Genomic DNA, 18,876 nt, shown 5'->3' on the forward strand with positions numbered 1-18,876 from the left:
TGAGTACCGTTATTGCTGTCATCATTATTACTATGCTGCTGCAATGTCTGAGCTCTAAGTATAAACTATAAACCACCCGGAGAAACTGAAATCAGTTGTTGATTCAGCTCAATGAGTTAATTCAAACAATTAGAATTGTCTTTGATAGGTCAGATAGACAGACAGACCTTAGCTTACATTAGCTACATTAGCTTACGTAAAATAATTTTTGTGCACATGACCGGTGCCCGGCTGTAGAGTCTGTAACGATGGAAGTTGGAGATCCATGCCCCACCCGGCTATGCAAAACCCATTGTACCTGTGTCAGAGTACCCATTCCACCCATCTGTCTGTGTCCCTTTTATGCCCATATATGGAGATTTCTGTATCTGTCGCTCTGTGCCCATTTATTCCTATATGTGGAGTTCTGTGTCAGGCATGCCCAAATATGAAGTGTTGTAATGTCAGAACAGGCCAGCTCCATATATGGAGATATATAGAGGTGATCAGGTCCAGAGCCCGGGCAGAGGTTTTTGTGCTGGTTCTGGACAACGGTGTATCCGAAGGACACCCTGTGGTGGTGTGGAACGAGCGTGTCGAATTTGAAGTCGGCAGGACGAACGGTTCTCGAGTTACGTGGATTACAGACGTACAGTACGTACAGAGACTTGGTGCATGTATAGATACTGTAGATGTTAGATAATAGATATACTCTGCATGTTCTGCCAATAATGCTTTGAATTCAATGTGAATTTTCTGGAATACATATAGCCTCCTAATCACTCCCAGCAACATGGCCCCATTTCCCGTCCTTGGAGAGCTCCACCAACTGATGCATGTAAATTCAATGTCGTTGTTGAACAGTGGCGAGAATGACCACTAACAAACCTACGCCCACAAATCATATCAGCGATCAGGAATGGTTCTAATGCACTTTTTAAAAACTCCCGTAATGTTTTCACCCAGTTTTAGCAACAAAAACGGTTTGATTGTCATTGTCTCACCGTTTGAGAGGATTTAGAGAGTTTAGTAAATGAAAAGCAGGCACAGACAAAGAGATAGCTAGCAAGAGAGAAAGTAAATGAAAAGCAGGCACAGAGAAAGAGATAGCTAGCAAGAGAGAAAGTAAATGAAAAGCAGGCACAGAGAAAGAGATAGCTAGCAAGAGAGAAAAAGAAAAGACAAGAGAGATTTCCCACGAGATACCTCCACGGTATGTTGTTCAAACGTGCGCCTGTCTGCCTGGATGAAGGAAAATGGAATGGTGATGAAAGCAACATCATCTTTCCTTCTTTCTCTCCTATCCCCCTATCTTCCTCTTTCTAACTTGTTTCATCCTCCTGTCTCTCCCACCTGTTCCACATGACTCAACTGGTTAGCCTGAGGACCCATTGGATTGCCAAACATGCAAGCAAACAGATCGACAAAAGAGAAATATACATTGCCGATTCAACCCCCCCGGCTTTTCTGTCCCCCCAGACACTAAGGCTGGAGGCAGTGGTGATTTGTTGACCATGAATAGGGCATCAGACTCTGACATCACAACCACCTGGCGACCCATAACGCCATAGATCAAGCCACGGCATTAACAGGCTGGGGTGTTTAGGCACAATAGTTAGGGTCCTGAGGGGGACTGGGGCCGTGGAGGGAGGTTAGGGGTGGCAACGTCTGCTTAGCTACAACATCCAGTAGACAAACTACCTCTCAAACAATTCAAGGAGATTAGCATTTATTTTTTCCACTTGTGGGAACAATTGTCGGAAAATGGCGCTTTGGTGTCCCAAGTTACTCTGCACAAAGCAAATAAACTGTTATAATAAGGAGACAGACCCCCCCCCCCCCCCCCCACCCCCCCCAAAAAAGGAAAGCAAAGAAAAAGAAAAGAAAGGCAATCTCATCATTTGACAGGAAAATCTAATAGCTGGTGCATAGAAGGTGCACACATATTGGTATGAAGATTTAATTTCTTCAGTTAGGTAGCTGATGATGCGGAACATTTCCGAGAGCATGCTTACAATAATGTTGGCTAAAACAGAATTACACCTGGGGAGGATGTGTGTGTGTGTGTGGTGGTGGTGGTGGGGGGGGGGGGGGGGGGGGTGGTTCTACTGTATGCTTCCCTCATAACTTCCATTAACCTCAGCTGCCTTTCTTTCTGTCGCCCTAGCGTCATCTCATTAAAACGTCCCGAACAAACCTCATTTCTCACAATAAATGCATTATCCTAATCAACACTGATGAGTTTACCATGGCCTGGTACTGTGTGTGTGTGTGTGTGTGTGTGTGTGTGTGTGTGTGTGTCATTAGGTTCTTCCTGTTACCCCTGGTTCCTCACTCATCTGCATAGTGATTGGTGGAATAAACTGGGTGTTCATTAGCTTCACCCCGACTTACACTTGCTCCCCTAATTAGCAATGATCCCTGGGTACAGTGTGTGTGTGTGTGTGCGCGCGTGCGTGCGTGCGTGCGTGCGTGCGTGCGTGCGTGCGTGCGTCCGTCCGTCCGTCCGTGCGTGCGTGTGTGCGTGCGACGTGCGTGCGTGCTGAATGTAAATGCTAAATTAACTTACTTTCTAAGTAGGTGATTTGCAAAGCACAGATTCCTGACTTTGTTTTGCCCGGGCGACAGCCCACACACCACACGTCCTGGACTAAAGTGCAGGAGCAACAATGCATTTCAACGAGGAGGCCAGTAAGCGCACTGATCTGCTTGATCACTGTGAGATTAGCCCACATAGCCCCCTCACATCCCCCCTGTCATCTTCTGGCCTCGACTCTAACCCATTTTGACCTAAATCATGACAGTTTTCTGAAAAACCCATGTTTCTATGTCAGTAGTTCTCAAACATTTTCATGTCAAGGACCCCCACAAATATCTGTAATTGACCGCCGACCCCCACCTGAAAATATGTTGTTCCAGGGACCCCCCAAGAAGCAAAGATTTGAGTTAAAACGTTTGCTCTGAAATAATATATATTCAAAGATTTGCATTTTCATGATTTTTCAAAAATAGGAGAGCTACAAGCTCGTAGCTATTTTTCAATAGCTAAATTATAACAATGTTTAAAACACCAAAAGGGGTTCCCGCCCAAAATGGGATAATATGAAAGCCAAATCAAGACGAATGGTCTGTCAGGGTTGACAGATGCAAGTCATTCCTCTGTAAGGCTGTGCTGTAATCGTCAAAATGATGACAGATGGCGTTTAGCTGCATGCCTTATTGATGATGTCATTATCAAATAAACAACGCAGTGCTGCCGTTGCTACTGTAGCCATACACACCTGGCCATGGCCAATCAGTGGGAAGGAGGCAGCATAATTATCCCATTTTGGGCAGGAACCCCTTTTGGTGTTTTAAAGCATTATGTTATACTTTAGCTATTGAAAAATATCAGATCTACAAGCTCATAGCGCGGCAAACTTGTAGGTCTGCTATTTTTGAAAAATCGTGAAAATATGCCTCAAATCTTTGAATATATATTAGATACAGAGTGAACATTTTAACTCAAATCTTTGCTTCTGGGGAGGTCCCTGGAATAACATTTTCAGATGGGGGGCGGAGGCATATTACATATCATTTTTGGGATCCTTGACATGAAATATTGAGCACCACTGATATAGAAACATAGGGTTTTTCAGAAAACTGTCAAGGATTTTGAAGACATTTTTTTTATTTCGGTGTCAGGCCTAAATGGGTTATACATGGTTGAGTGAGGGTTGTGGATGTCTAAATCCTCGTTTTTTAAGATGTGTTGGAATCAGTGTTGCCTGGTAACCGCACCCCACTGTTCGGCTTCATTAGCACGTTGCTGCTAAGCATCCTAAAACCAAGTTATACTGTATCGTACAGCGTTATGTTGTACTGTATGGAGAGAGTAATTATGGAGGTGGAGCCATACTGTATATATTGGGAATGGGGCATATCAGTACTTCAACTACTGTACATCAAGTATAGCTTCACCTCCGTGGTACAATAATGTTTTCTTAATATGGCTCAGCCACCTGCTTATCCTTTTACTGACACCTTATCAGTATACTCATGCTGTTTTAAATGGTTTGCGTTGCTATAGCGCCGTTTACAAAGTGCCTCGAATCTACCTGTTTTTTTATTTCAGCATGGGACACGGATGTCCAAATGTGTAAAAGAAATTTTAACTTTTAGTAACAACTACTTTTATGTTTTTTTTCCTGAATCATTCATTAATTCATCCTTTCTTTCTTTGATTCAGCAAAGCAACCTTTTAATTGGTCAAATGTACTAATGTACTATTGATAATATCAACTGAAGGTGTAGATGAGTTTTACACTGTGGCATAGAACTGGCTGTGGCAAGAGACTATAAGCAAAAGTGAAAGTACAACTCTCCCTTGGCTTAAACAATAGAATGTTGCTTGGTTATAACAGCTTGTAACTTGGAGTGTGCCTGGGTAGCAGCTTGAAAGGTAGAGCTCTTCACTTTGAATCACAAGGTTCTGGGTACCAGAACCAGATACCAGACACTGCCAACTCAGTGTACGAGTAGCATTAACAAAACTCTGCACATGGATCCAGACCAGTGCTCAAATTGCCCGGCCCTGTCCGTTTGCAGACGAAATGAATTCCCAAAGACACGTTTGATGTCAGGTAGTTATTTTACAGATGGAAGAGAAAGGCAAAGTGGGTCTTAAGAGGATATTACATGTTTGACTGGTCTCAATGGTAATATTTCCGCCACACGTGGACCGTGGTGGGGAAATGGAATGCTCAAGCATGATACGCCGTCAACATTGATTTTCAAAGACTTATCACCCTTCCCACAGTGGCTCCCATATCGGAGCCCAGTCTGTCAGGATCCTGTCATGCACTCCCCAATGAGCTACACCAGGGGTTCTCAACCCGTGGGTCGCGACCCCTCGGGGGGTCGCCAAATTATTTTAGGGGGTCCCCAAATTATTTTCAAAAAAAAAAAAAATGTTTTTGATTTTTTTTTCACGATTTTTAAAAAATAGCAGACCTACAAGCTCGTAGCGCGCCACTCGGTGGCGCGCTATGAGCTTGTAGATCTGCTATTTTTAAATAGCTAAATTATAACAATGCTTAAAACACCAAAAGGGTGTTTTTAAGGTTATTGTAGCAGTCAATTTATATTGGGTGTCGGGAGGGGGCGGGGCGGGGGTCCCGAGACGTTGCCAAAGCATTTTCGGGGGTCCCCGGCCAAAAACGTTGAGAACCCCTGAGCTACACCACCATGTAGCATTTCTATGCTGCATCCTGTTTACCAGCGTCGCTCGAGTGGCTTCCTGGCTCCAAACTCTTAATAACACTTTGAGAGAAAATAAATTCTCTGATTTGCATGAACAGACTTTTTGAATAGATTATTCACCTTCAATTTGTTGTTCCATTATTTCCGATTCATTAGCACGTCGCAATTGTCTGTAGGCTCGACCGACTGTGAAAAGGAAAGGATTAAAAACGCCAGGAGGAACATAATGTATGCGTGGCTTCCATGCGTTCCAAACGTTCAGTAAAAATAATGACGAATATCCCCAGATATCCACAAAATGACAAAGCTTTAGAGCAGAGGATGGAATGGTTTGAGTTTTACTTATTGCTTTTGGCTATTAATAAATACTTTTTTTATTCAATTTCCCTTAAAGGACCACTTCACCACTTTTCAACATCTCTTCATATAATTGGTCCTCACTAATGTTCACTAACACCACAATTTTTTCCTACTCAGTCTGTGTCTCATAGGAGGGCTTTGGGCAGTTCGGACACCCGTCCACCAGTGACATCATCATTAGGCAGATTTTCTTTTAAACAAGATTTGTTTTAAAATATATTTAGATTTTTATTATCGTGAGCTTCAACTTTTGCATTGCAACTTTTCAGGAAAAGAAAGCCTGCCGTTTCTATTAGCTTGGATTCACCATCCATGATGTCACTGGTGGACGGGTTTCTGAACTGCCCACAGCCTTCCTATGAGACTGAGAAGAAAAAAATGGTGGTATTTTATGAACATTAGTTAGGACCAATTATAGGAAGAGAAGTTGAAAAGTTGTGAAGTGGTCCTTTAACCACTTACACACTACTAGGCATGCCGCGGTTTACCGAATTTCGGTAATACCGCGACAGGAACAGCCACGGTGTTGATACCGTGAGATTTCCGAGTTTACGGTATTTTAATACAGCGTTGGTGGACAGCGCATGCTGCGCGCATGCAGTGCAACTCCACTCCCAGACTAAGGCCGCGAAACATTTATTTTCACCACACAGCTGCAGTAGATTGAAAAGTTGCTTCCTACCTTTGAGTTAGTGTTGCTGAAAGACACCCAGATCCAATTGTATATTCCATATTTCCACATGTACTAAACTAAAAGTGTGAACTGTCAACACAGACAAATAACAAAATTCAAATTATCATAAAAGGTAAAAATAAAAAAATAAGATATGTAGACCTACAGGTTGGGGAACAAAGAAGGGCTTATAAGGAGGTGGGGGTAGTCACTAGACATAGGGGGGCAATCTTTTTTTTTAATATAAATACCGTGGAATACCGAGGTATAGGTTTTCAATACCGGCACCGTACCGTACTGTAAAATCTCATACCGTGGCATGCCTACACACTACATCATTGATCTGTACCTGTCCCCTTCCTTTTTTCCATCTACACCAAATATCTTTCAATCTACAAGCTCTCACACGCACGCATTCACACCTGTTTGCGTTCCAAATTCAAGGCTTACTAGGGCTGAAAAAAACGGCATAAACAACAACAAGTGACACGGAGAGAGTGGACGTTTCGGTATTCAGACCATCACAAACAGTTATTTTCACCACGTCGCTTTGTAAGTAAAATACTATTTTTTTTTTGCATCCAAAAAGAGCCTCAATGTTCATTTGCCAGTGTGCGAGCCTGCGAGGCCATCTTGTTATTGGGCTGTTGCCAAATGTTTGTAGAATCCCTGCCTTCCAGGAGGGCGATCACCATCTATGCTCTATTTATAGTCACCCTCTGCATTTGTGATTGAGGCGGCCGTAAAATAGGCAATTTTACACTCACTGCTCCAATCACTGGGCTGTGGAAGGGAAATAACCACTGGTGGAAAAACCCACATTCCTTTTACTTAACCCATGTAGACCTGACGTCGAAATAAATAAAAAAACGTTTTCTAAATCATGACAATTTTCTGAAAGATTTGAGGCACATTTTAACGATTTTTCAAAAATAGCAGACCTACAAGTTCATAGCGCGCCACTCGGTGGCGCGCTATGAGCTTGTAGATCTGCTATTTTTAAATAGCTAAAGCATAACATAATGCTTGAAACACCAACATGGGTTCCCGCCCAAAATGGGTTAACCCTCTTACTGCCAACATTGATTCAGTCACTCTGTCACTCACTGCCTCCGGATGCAGTGGGGACTTTTATTTTGAAGACCCCAAAATTCACCCAAAAAATGTATACCGGAAGCAAAATCGCCGAAAGCTAATGTGGCTACCGTTATCAGAAGCGTTAATATTGTGACCGCGGAGGCAGACCCCTGTTTCAAGTCACTCTACTGTACTCTTAACCCTTAGAAGGTGAAAGACGCCAATTGGCGTCTTCATCAGAATTCCGTAAATGATCAATGACGCCAATTGGCGTCTTCGCCGTTTTTGATTAATCTAAACATATTAATATGCTCCGAAGCGCTGTTTAAATTCCTGAGCTTATATTCCAACTACATTACCCAGAAAACCCGTGTCACGTGACACACGTGTACGTGTTGCCATTGGAAGCTGGTCCCACCCCCTGTAAACAGTGGGGGCAGAGGGAGTCTTCATAGTTTTCATTGTTTTGTCTGTTTACCCGTCTCGCCCGAGCGATTTTCTAGCAGAAAAAGTTGAAAGCAGTACTATTTATTTGAGCGAGTTTTGTGGTAGTAGTATTGATCCATACGCGTCCCAGTCGCCTTCTCCAGGCGGAGTAGCCCTGGTCCAGTGCTTACAGCGAGACTCGCTGCTCCCTCCCTCCTTTTTTCATTGTCTCCACATCGTCGTCCGATGAGCTATACCGGGAAACCATTGAAGAAGACGATCAACCCGGAATGTTTTGAGGTAATCTTATTGTAGAAAATGCCCTTCTATAGTGATCAGACATCATAAGATGATCGCTACAAATAGATGCTTGGATAATTACTACTACTAGTCAGATCATGACGCCAGAATGACTCACCACGATGGCCCCCAGCCATTAGCCAGCACCAAAGGTGCTGGCTAATGGTGTCGATCGGTTGGTCGGTGCAGTACAAATGTATCGTAGCAGGCATGCACGCATGGCAGTACAAGTATTTTATATTGTAGCGTGCCTTATAGGCGATCTGATCTTTAGAGTAATGTTCGCTCCTTTTATTTACTGTCTACAAAGACGGAGAACAAACATGCATCGTTTACTGAAGCAACGCGTGAATATGATGACCTTGCTACAAGGATCGGAGGGGGGACGGGGAGTGAAGCTAACAGTAGCGTATTATATAAGATCTGTATGACGTTTCATTGACGTCTGAGCTTGCATGATAATCGCATTAATTGAATATTGTATACTATCATGATTGTACATTGTTTAGTGTGTCTCCGTGTGATGATGATGATGACGATGATGTCAGATAGCCTACGTCCCCCCCACCCCCAACTGGCTATTGGCCGGGCTGACTACAGCTAAATGTTTATTTTTATATATTTAGAACTGGCATCAGAGGAGGAGGATGATGATGATGATGAAGACGAAGAGTCAAGACTGCGATGGAGTTCTCCGACACTGAACCGGATGCATTCATTCATTTCAGTTGTTGTTTTTTTTAAATTTAGCCTACACACACACACACACCGTCAAGAACAACTGGAATGCAGTGGTTTGGGGACACTGGGGAGTTTGGGGACAACTGTTTTGTATGTAGGCCTATTTATTTTCTGTAATATTTATTATAATTGTATTATGTTAGTAGTCATAAAAAATAAAAGACGCTTTTACAATGAGTTAGACCTGTCATGGCTATTTTGTTCACTATTCTGAGGTTTATGGTTTGACTAAGCGAGTTTCAACTGTGATTTACTCTGTAACGGTAGATGGTAAGAACCCAATTTTTTGTTATAATACAGTATACATTCAAGTCTATATTTTGATACATATCATGGGCACAAAGTCATATCAAAACAATGTCCTTGGATGTGTTTTTTTATCAAAACTGTTTCTTCACAACAGGTTTTTGAGATACATGCATGAATAGACAAGGTACTGGTAAGACTATGTAAACATGGTATATATCAAAATGTGCGTTAGAATGTCTAATTTTACCCCAAAAAATAATTGAGTTTATATGATGTTCCATTTCAGAGCTAGGGGGACTTTTAGCTGGATAGGTCAGATTGATCATGACTGACCATGCTATTTATAGATGGCAAAATATCTACAGTGGTACATGTGAGAAACTTTTTATTTTATTTTAATTGAACTAGACAACTCACCCTTTAAAATGAGATATTGCATGGCTATGTACGCCCAGCAGAAAAAAAGTTATTTAGAAAATAAAACTTCAACCGGGCATAACTTTTTTTGTTGTCCTAGAAACACTACCCAGTGTAAATGCAGGCTCTTTTAAATGGCTTCCAACACAAAAACTAAACATTTTATCAACTCAGTTCATTTTTTTCCTGGAAGCAGACAAGCCAAGCTTTCTCTGAAGGTATTTCGTTGTCACACATTCACAACAGAGAATTTTCAATAAATCATTCAAAAACGCCATTCTGCCATAGAGAAGTCTAAAAACTATATAGAAATCCTTGAAACTCTCAAAGAGTTAATATGCTTATCCAGAAAAAGTTGGGGGGATGGGGGAGTGGGTGAGAGAGGATGAGCAAGCTAACTGTATCTGTACATGTCTGTATTGTCTATTGTACACTATTCTGTAACTGCACTGTACGTAATGTTTTTTACCTGTGTACGGGACCCCCTCTAAAATGAGATGCCACATCTCCAGGGGCTATCCTTTCAATAAATTCTGACCAAATTCTGGCCACGATTTAGTAATGAGCCACTAACATCGACGTTCTGTTAATGCACGTCCGGGCAGGGACCCAAGTGGGAATTAGCATTATTGGTAATGGTAGATCATGGCAGATCAATGGTAATGGTAAATCAACAACCCAATTTATCAAGCACTGAGCAGTCGGACGGGTGTCCGGGAGCAGCCAGACGCTAATTTACAATTTAGGCATTTAGCAGACGCTCTTAATCCAGAGTGATTTATATTAAGCAAGAACAAAAAGCATGGCAATACATCACATACATAAAAAGTAGTTATCATGAAACATGCGTAAGCTAATAACGTAACAGTGGAATATCTATATAATGAAACTATACATATAAACTATACATACTATACTATACTATTCATATACTATAAAGTGCTATGACTACATAAAATCACGGAACTTCCGGGAGAGGTGGGATGTCTGGCGTATACGTGTCGTGTACGTGTGAGGGCCACGTACAGTAGCAGATCTCTAAATCTGCAAAGTAACTTGTAACTCAAGTTTTCAAAGTACAAAATTCACCTCTGAGATGTAGCGGAGTACAAGTATAATTGTACAGAAAATTGGAAATACTCAAAATGTATAATACCTCAAAATGGTACTGTACTTGAGAAAAAAAAATATTTTCCACTACTGGGCACTTTCTCTATAGAAATGTGTCTGCAACAGCACTCCATTTGCATTTACCGCTAGCTGTTAGCATACGCTTTCACTTTAAAAGACGTGCGTGCGTGTTGTGGCAGCTTTTTCACACAGCAAGGTCTTGCTTTTAATGCTAATTGTTTGATGACTCATCCTTGTAAAGAAAAGCCCCACAAAAGGTGAAAATTAAGAAATCACTCAAAAAGTAAAGAGTGCCTGCCTACATGTGGGCTTAATACTTCAACCATGCCACTCTCCCACAGAGAACTAGGGGGGGCTTTGTGTTTGAATCAAAAAACTGTGACAAGAACCATAGCAATGTAAGAAAAGTAACTTGAAAAACACACATGCGTGCGTGTTTCTGTATGGCAGCACTTTTCACAGAGCATGCAAGGTCTTGCTTTTAACACAAATTGTCCGATGACTCACTTTAAAGTGAAAATTCAATAGGGCTGCATGATTCTTGCTAAAATGTGAATCACCTAAGCATTGAGATCACAATTATTCTTTTTTTAAATAAAAACATTTATTGCACTGTATGCGAGTACAAGATACTAGATTTTCAGACTTGTAATGTACACATCCTTTAAACCTAACCCTAATGTTGCGCTGATAAGAGCAATGGTCACCGAAGTATGGCCATTTGAAGTGTTAAACACTGCTATAACACTGCTGCTGAGCAGTGATGCACTTGCAGCACCCATGGTCCTCTGTCATACCTGTACTTCTGGGTTACACCATTGAGCCAAGCCAAAAGGAACAGAGATTGCTTCATCATTTTTCTGCCACCTACGTGGCATATTCGGACCCCCCGCTAGGGTTCGGCAGGTGCCAACTACGTACATGTTCGTACCCCCCGTATACTCCATACCAGTATATGACAGAGGGGACCGTCAATTTACCTTTTTTAACGTTGATCCGGTTGCTACGCCTCCGTCCCCACCAGATATGGTGTTCTTTACATCCAGCTCCATTTAGACTCCAGGATTTTCAAAGCCCTGTATCTCTAAGGCTGAGCTCACACGGTTAATGCAGTGATTTTTGTTGTGAGTGTCATGGCCGCCCCCAATGCATTTCCAATGGAGGTCACATGGTCTGTTGTATGGCTTTCAGCTGTGTTTCGACTGCGCCCCTCCCCCTCACACAACACAATGTTGTGTCAAACCATGTGACTCCCATTGGAAATGCATTGGGGCGGCCATGACACTACCCAACGAGCATAGAGCATTGCATTAACCGTGTGAGCTCAGCCTAAAGCTTCGAGCGCTGTCCATGGTGAGCCGTCGCGCCATCCGATGTTCGGATTTAATTTGTGATTTTGTCTCGCATCACTACCGACATATAACCGTTTCTGGCGAGAGGTAAAGGGTGTGCGCTAATGCTCATGATGAATCCTCACAACACCCCCCCCCCCCCCCCCCCCCCCCCCCCAATAACCCGGAAATGAAAACGGAGGCTCGTACAACCGGAGCCTATGGCTGGCACAGCTTAGCTACAGTTGGAGGCCATCGATATTGTCCTTTTCTTTTTGCTGAGGTTTGCGTGATCTGCGCAAAAGGACAGTTAACCCATTTTGGGCGGGAACCCCTTTTGGTGTTTTAAACATGTTATAATTTAGCTATTGAAAAATAGCAGATCTACAAGCTCATAGCGCGCCACCGAGTGGCGCGCTACGAGCTTGTAGGTCTGCTATTTTTGAAAAATCGTGAAAATATTTATTTCAGAAAACTGGAGGATTTAGAAGGATTTTTTAAAATTTTGAGGTCAGGCCTAAATGGGTCAAATGATAAGGGACAATATCGGTGGCACCCAACTGTATGCTTATGCTACCACCTAGCGGGCAAAAAAAAAGAGTTAAGCAATTACAGCCTATACCAAGTTTGGGGCCTTTAGTATGCTGAGAACTGGAGTTATCGCTGTTTAAACCCAGCCAATAGGAACACAGAGGGGGTGGGGCTTAAGTAATTCCGGACAGTTGAACATTTACAGAATCTAGTCTAGTTACATGTAAATAATGAAAATAAGCAAGTACCCAGTCATTTTTGGACACTACTACAGTTGTACTGCAGCCTATTTATACTTGAGGCATCTGCTTTATATTTTGTCATACTGCTGTGTTGCTCACCAAAAGTAGTTGTGATTAGGGGGCGCCCGCTGGCATTGCGGTCCAGGCGCATGCCACATATAGGCTCTGGCCTGACAGCGTGTTGCGTGTTCGAGTCCCGTTCATGACAACCTTTGCTGCATGTCTCTCCCCCTCTCTCCCTCACACTTTCCTGTCTATCTTCACTAATAACTATCAATAAAACGCCAAAAACAAATCTTAAAAAAAAAAAAAAAGTAGTTGTGATTAGACATGCTGTGGACTTTTTTTCGGCGATCGACACGGTCGTCATGCTTTATTTAGTTCTGTCCCGATTGTCATTCAACACAGAAAAAGTAATGCAACATTAGTTGTGAGATGGCATATATTATCTTTATCACTAGTTGTGAGAAGGCATATGCACTGCACTGCACTGCGTTGCATTGCACTGCGTTGCATTGCACTGCGTTGCATTGCGTTGCATTGCGCTGCGCTGCGCTGCATTGCGCTGCACTGCACTGCGTTGCATTGCACTGCGTTGCATTGCACTGCGTTGCATTGCGCTGCGCTGCACTGCACTGCGTTGCATTGCACTGCGTTGCATTGCGCTGCGCTGCGCTGCATTGCGCTGCACTGCACTGCGTTGCATTGCACTACGTTGCATTGCACTGCGTTGCATTGCGCTGCGCTGCATTGCGCTGCACTGCGTTGCATTGCGCTGCGTTGCATTGCGCTGCGTTGCATTGCGCTGCGTTGCATTGTGCTGCGCTGCGTTGCATTGCACTGCATTGCGTTGCATTGCGCTGCGTTGCATTGCATTGCGTTGCATTGCATTGCGTTGCGCTGCACTGCACTGCATTGCGTTGCATTGCGCTGCGTTGCATTGCATTGCGCTGCGCTGCGTTGCATTGCGCTGCGTTGCATTGCATTGCGCTGCGCTGCGTTGCATTGCGCTGCGTTGCATTGCGCTGCCCTGGTTCTTTTTTATGCCGGTCCGAACGCAACGCAACATAGTAGGTGGACCTTTGGCATTAGAGTAACCCCATGACTTTTCTTCATCTACCACCCACAGGAAAAAATATAATTTTGCACATATACAGTAAGATTTCTAAAAAACGAATGGGTTGATTTCACAAAAACTAGTACGAGTAGGGTCTAAGGACCAGAACAATGTCTAGTGGTGGCTAGTTTGGGGCCTTTAGTATGCTGAGAACTGGAGTTATCGCTGTTTAAACCCAGCCAATAGGAACACAGAGGGGGTGGGGCTTAAGTAATTCTGGACAGTTGAACATTTACAGAATCTAGTCTAGTTACATGTAAAAAATGAAAATAAGCAAGTACCCAGTCATTTTTGGACACTACTACAGTTGTACTGCAGCCTATTTATACTTGAGGCATCTGCTTTATATTTTGTCATACTGCTGTGTTGCTCACCAAAAGTAGTTGTGATTAGACATGCTGTGGACTTTTTTTCGGCGATCGACACGGTCGTCATGCTTTATTTAGTTCTGTCCCGATTGTCATTCAACACAGAAAAAGTAATGCAACATTAGTTGTGAGATGGCATATATTATCTTTATCACTAGTTGTGAGAAGGCATATGCACTGCACTGCACTGCGTTGCATTGCACTACGTTGCGTTGCATTGCGTTGCATTGCACTACGTTGCATTGCGCTGCGCTGCGCTGCATTGCATTGCGCTGCACTGCGTTGCATTGCACTACGTTGCGTTGCATTGCGTTGCATTGCACTGCGTTGCATTGCACTACGTTGCATTGCACTACGTTGCATTGCACTGCGCTGCGCTGCATTGCATTGCGCTGCACTGCACTGCGTTGCATTGCGCTGCGTTGCATTGCGCTGCGTTGCATTGCGCTGCGTTGCATTGCATTGCGCTGCGTTGCATTGCATTGCGCTGCGTTGCATTGCGCTGCACTGCATTGCGTTGCATTGCGTTGCGCTGCGTTGCATTGCGCTGCACTGCATTGCGCTGCGTTGCATTGCGTTGCGCTGCGCTGCACTGCACTGCATTGCGCTGCGTTGCATTGCGTTGCGCTGCGCTGCACTGCACTGCATTGCGTTGCATTGCGCTGCGTTGCATTGCATTGCGCTGCGCTGCGTTGCATTGCGCTGCGTTGCATTGCGCTGCGTTGCATTGCGCTGCCCTGGTTCTTTTTTATGCCGGTCCGAACGCAACGCAACATAGTAGGTGGACCTTTGGCATTAGAGTAACCCCATGACTTTTCTTCATCTACCACCCACAGGAAAAAATATAATTTTGCACATATACAGTAAGATTTCTAAAAAACGGGTTGATTTCACAAAAACTAGTACGAGTAGGGTCTAAGGACCAGAACAATGTCTAGTGGTGGCTAGTTTCTGGACTAAAAGTAAATTAACTACCCAGAGTTCCACAGACACTAATGCAATGTCCCCTCAGTGCTGAGATTAGTATTGTGAGCCAGAGAAGATAGGAGGAGGTGGTATGTGTGCGGCACTCACTGCTTGGCACAATTCCATGGAAGTCAAAAGGCAATTAGCTTCAGTCATTTGGGGTATGTTGCTAGGCAACAGGGTAGTTTCAGTTGCAGTGGGACCTTCAAATAATAAGTGACATAATAGGCCTGTACAGTACATTTCGTAAGTGAACACAGCTGATTAATAATAGGAGGAGTAAGCACCTGGATGGGCTTTCAAAGTAAAGGCGGTATGGACATGCATTTTCCTCATTAAAAGTATGTATTGTGAAAATGGAATAGCCAGTTTATTTGCATCACAAATCTCCACTTCATTTAACCTGGTATGGAATCCCTAACATTACTTCATTCTATAATAGAGATTCAACTATACCTCAAAGACAGAGTTTGGGGAAATCAGAAACATAACTTGCATTTTTCCACAGTTCCCTTGACTTCTTGTTTATGTTAGACCAGAGGGGGCAAAACTCCAGAAATATTGTTTTCTTTACCTCCGCAGGCCGACAGCCGCCATTATCCATGTGTGACTCTGTTTCCACAGGGAGCCATCAGGTTACATTGCCAACTACAGTATGTGATTGCTACATTATTAGCAAACCTTGTGCAACAGAAGTGATGTGTTAATAATGTGTAGATGCGAACTCTAGTAAATCATACTCGACTATACAGAATATCTCCATCTCCAGAGCCTCATCACAGTTCAACGTCCCTGATGACAGGCAGGGAGTCGCTGGTGCAGAGACAAACATTACCCTGCTTGTTTCAATATGTGGTCTGTGGTCAAGTTGCTGAGGTCTGTTTCTATGTGGTATGTGGTCTAGCTGCAGAGGCTTGAGTTAAAAGGTCAGTGGGTCAATACGTACGGAGTAAAGGCCGATTCATACTCCTATTTTACCGCTGTTTCGGCGCTGTAGTGCCGAAATGATTTCGGCTCGTCAGAAAGTTTCAGTAGCACCGAAGAGCCGACTTTAGGACGGTACCCCCCCCCCCCGAACCTCAAATGACGTCACATTGTAGGCTCTACAGCGCCGAACCGACTTTTATTCGGCTCTAAAATAGGAGTATGAATCGGCCCTAAGGGAGTGTTCCCTAAACCTCTGAAATCAATGAAAGCACATAATCTATTCATTACACCAATGCTAGTGGGTTGAGTTGTTTTGCTTTCATCTAAAAGTGGACTGCTGACATGCCCAAAACCAAAAAGGGCTCTACAGTAGAACAAACAAACCAGGTGCTCAAGTGAGTACAAAGACTTTGGACAAATTGTCCTTGGAACAATGAGAATGAATATATTTGCAATGAACTAAAAACGTCTTTCAAAATCATATTTGTTCCTTCCTGATACTGGAACCTACTTCTTCTACTGTGAGCTGTGTGTGTACTACTAGGAGTGTAATGATACTTTTTTTTTTGTGGCTTTCGCCTTTATCTTATTATTTTTTGTAGAGGGATAGATTGAAAGTGGGCTGACAGGAAATGGGGAGAGAGATGGGGGGTGACATGCAGTAAAGTCCGTCTGGATCGGGAGTCGAACCCGCAGCACACTGCTAGACTGGATTACCAGCCAAGGTGCCTGGACCGCTGAGCAATACGACACATGGACGATATTGGTTCATTCATGGCGATACGATACGATTCAATGATTTAAAATCGATACAGTAACTACAGTATTTAGCAAAGAAATTAAATATGTGTGAAACTTGTGAATAGTGCAGGTTTTTTTAGGGAAACATTTATATTATTATGGATATAAATAAGCACAGTGATTCTCAGGCAAATTCATGGACATTGTATTTGAACCCTTATGGACAAACCCTCACCTTGACATGAACACAGCAATGAGAGAATACACACATTTATTGATAGACCAAGTGTAGCTATATGGAATGGAAAAGTAATTAAACCACTTTTGTTCTTGTTTCTTCTTAAATGTACTTAGTATTGATGCAATCGATTATTTCCATTGCAAAACGATTCGATACTGATAATTTCCGATCGTAAAATACGATACGATAAAAGCCAAACGATACGATACGTTGCCGTTTACATCTCAATTTGATAGTTAGATTTTATTAATTCAAATCGTTATCGTATCATTACACCCCTAGTGTGTACCATTGGCATGTGAGTGCATCGGATGAGTATCTGGACAGACCTGTTTGAGCTTCTTCAGGTCTTCATCCAATTCCAGATTGTCAAGGATCACGGCCACAAAAAGGCTGAGCAGAATCTGAAAGACAGAATGCAGGAGAATCTGTAACATATAACAGACACAGCACCTTATTCTTCTGTCACATCAACAGCAGATCGACGGTAGAAAAGAACTCGAGTTGAGTGAATCATCTCATGTTTCCATGTTTCCCTCCTCCTTTCAGAGCTGATGATGCCGATGGTCTATGTGTGTTTTGTTGTTTGTTCCATCCTTGAAGACATCCTGTTTGTCCGAGTTGAATGCGTGACTCATTCTGTGCAGTGGTGGACAAATCACTCAACCCCCAGTATATATAGCATATATCTAGAGAAAGGATTGAGAAGCTATTCACTTCAATGGAAGTTGCTCAGTGGCGTTTTGAAGCCACGACAAAACGACGAAGTCTTCCGGGTAGTACCCCTCGAGCGTTGATACGATTGGTTGGCTCCTATCGTAGTACCCCTCGCGCTGTTCTTGTGGTACCTCTACGTCAGATCCCAGATTCATTCATAAATGTAACCTGGGCCTGCACGGGGCCTGCAGTACCACTTTTGACCAGTAGGGACGGCGGCTTCAACTTTGCCCAGCCATTCTGCAGGCTTGATATTACTCCACTAACTGTGGGCAGATCTTCGTCTAGTCTGGAATACTCAGATAATGAACACAAAAACAACAAATACAAATAAAATAAAAACTACTATCCCAAATTATTTGCAACTAAATGGACCTGGGAGGACCTCAGAATGACGATGGTCATTGTAAAACTCACCAGGGTGGCAAACAGGTGGTAAAGGATGAAGTAGATTGCGACGACAGGAGCCCACATGTGACCCACGGCTACTAGTGTCTGGTCCATCACATCCACCCAGCCTTCCTGCGTTAGGATCTGGAACATGGACATGAATGCCTGCAAGGGAGATAGAAGAAGATGGCCAAGGAGGGGAAGTTAGAGAAAGTAATGGAATAGATGGATGGACGGACAAACGGACGGGCGGACAGACAGGTGGATATAGATGAGAGAAAGCGCATGAGAGACCATGTAAAGAAGAGACAGAGAGAGAGCGAGAGAGACAGAGGGTGAAGGGAACAGGGAGGCACTCTGTTTTAACAAATGCCACACATCCGATGTACATAATGACCTCCTGGCCGTCTCGGTCTTGCTTCGTCGTTCAAGATGTTTATGAGTGTGACAGGAGCCTCAGTGGAGAGAGACGTGAGTAGCAAGGCTCGTTAATTGTCTCTCTCTCTCTCTCTCTCTCTCTGTGGTGCAGAGTGTGGTGCAGCCAGCTGAGACTTGGAAGGCCAGGGAGTGATAGTTCTAACTTCTAACAGACCCCAGACTTTCCCCAAACCCAACTTCCTTCACCTCCTTGCCCTCCCGGCATAGTCAGATGAAGATAAAACCCAGCAACAGGTCTGCCTGTGGGGAGGAGACTGCCAAACATCATTAACT

General features: G+C 43.4%; 1 protein-coding gene across 5 annotated transcripts in view; it reads right to left on the minus strand.

Annotated features, from left to right (window-relative positions):
- nalcn (sodium leak channel, non-selective) overlaps positions 1-18,876 on the minus strand; it is a 127,520-nt gene that overhangs the window by 40,844 nt on the left and 67,800 nt on the right. For all 5 annotated transcript variants that reach the window (XM_079517969.1, XM_079517972.1, XM_079517971.1 and 2 more), the window contains 2 exons: positions 18,193-18,330; positions 17,388-17,462 (listed from right to left, as the gene is read on the minus strand). In XM_079517969.1, the coding sequence (XP_079374095.1) occupies positions 17,388-17,462; positions 18,193-18,330 (213 nt within the window). The remainder of the gene's footprint in view (positions 1-17,387; positions 17,463-18,192; positions 18,331-18,876) is intronic.

Source organism: Electrona antarctica (genome assembly GCF_951216825.1).
Source record: "Electrona antarctica genome assembly, chromosome: 13".
In the NCBI taxonomy this organism is placed as follows: Eukaryota; Metazoa; Chordata; class Actinopteri; order Myctophiformes; family Myctophidae; genus Electrona; species Electrona antarctica.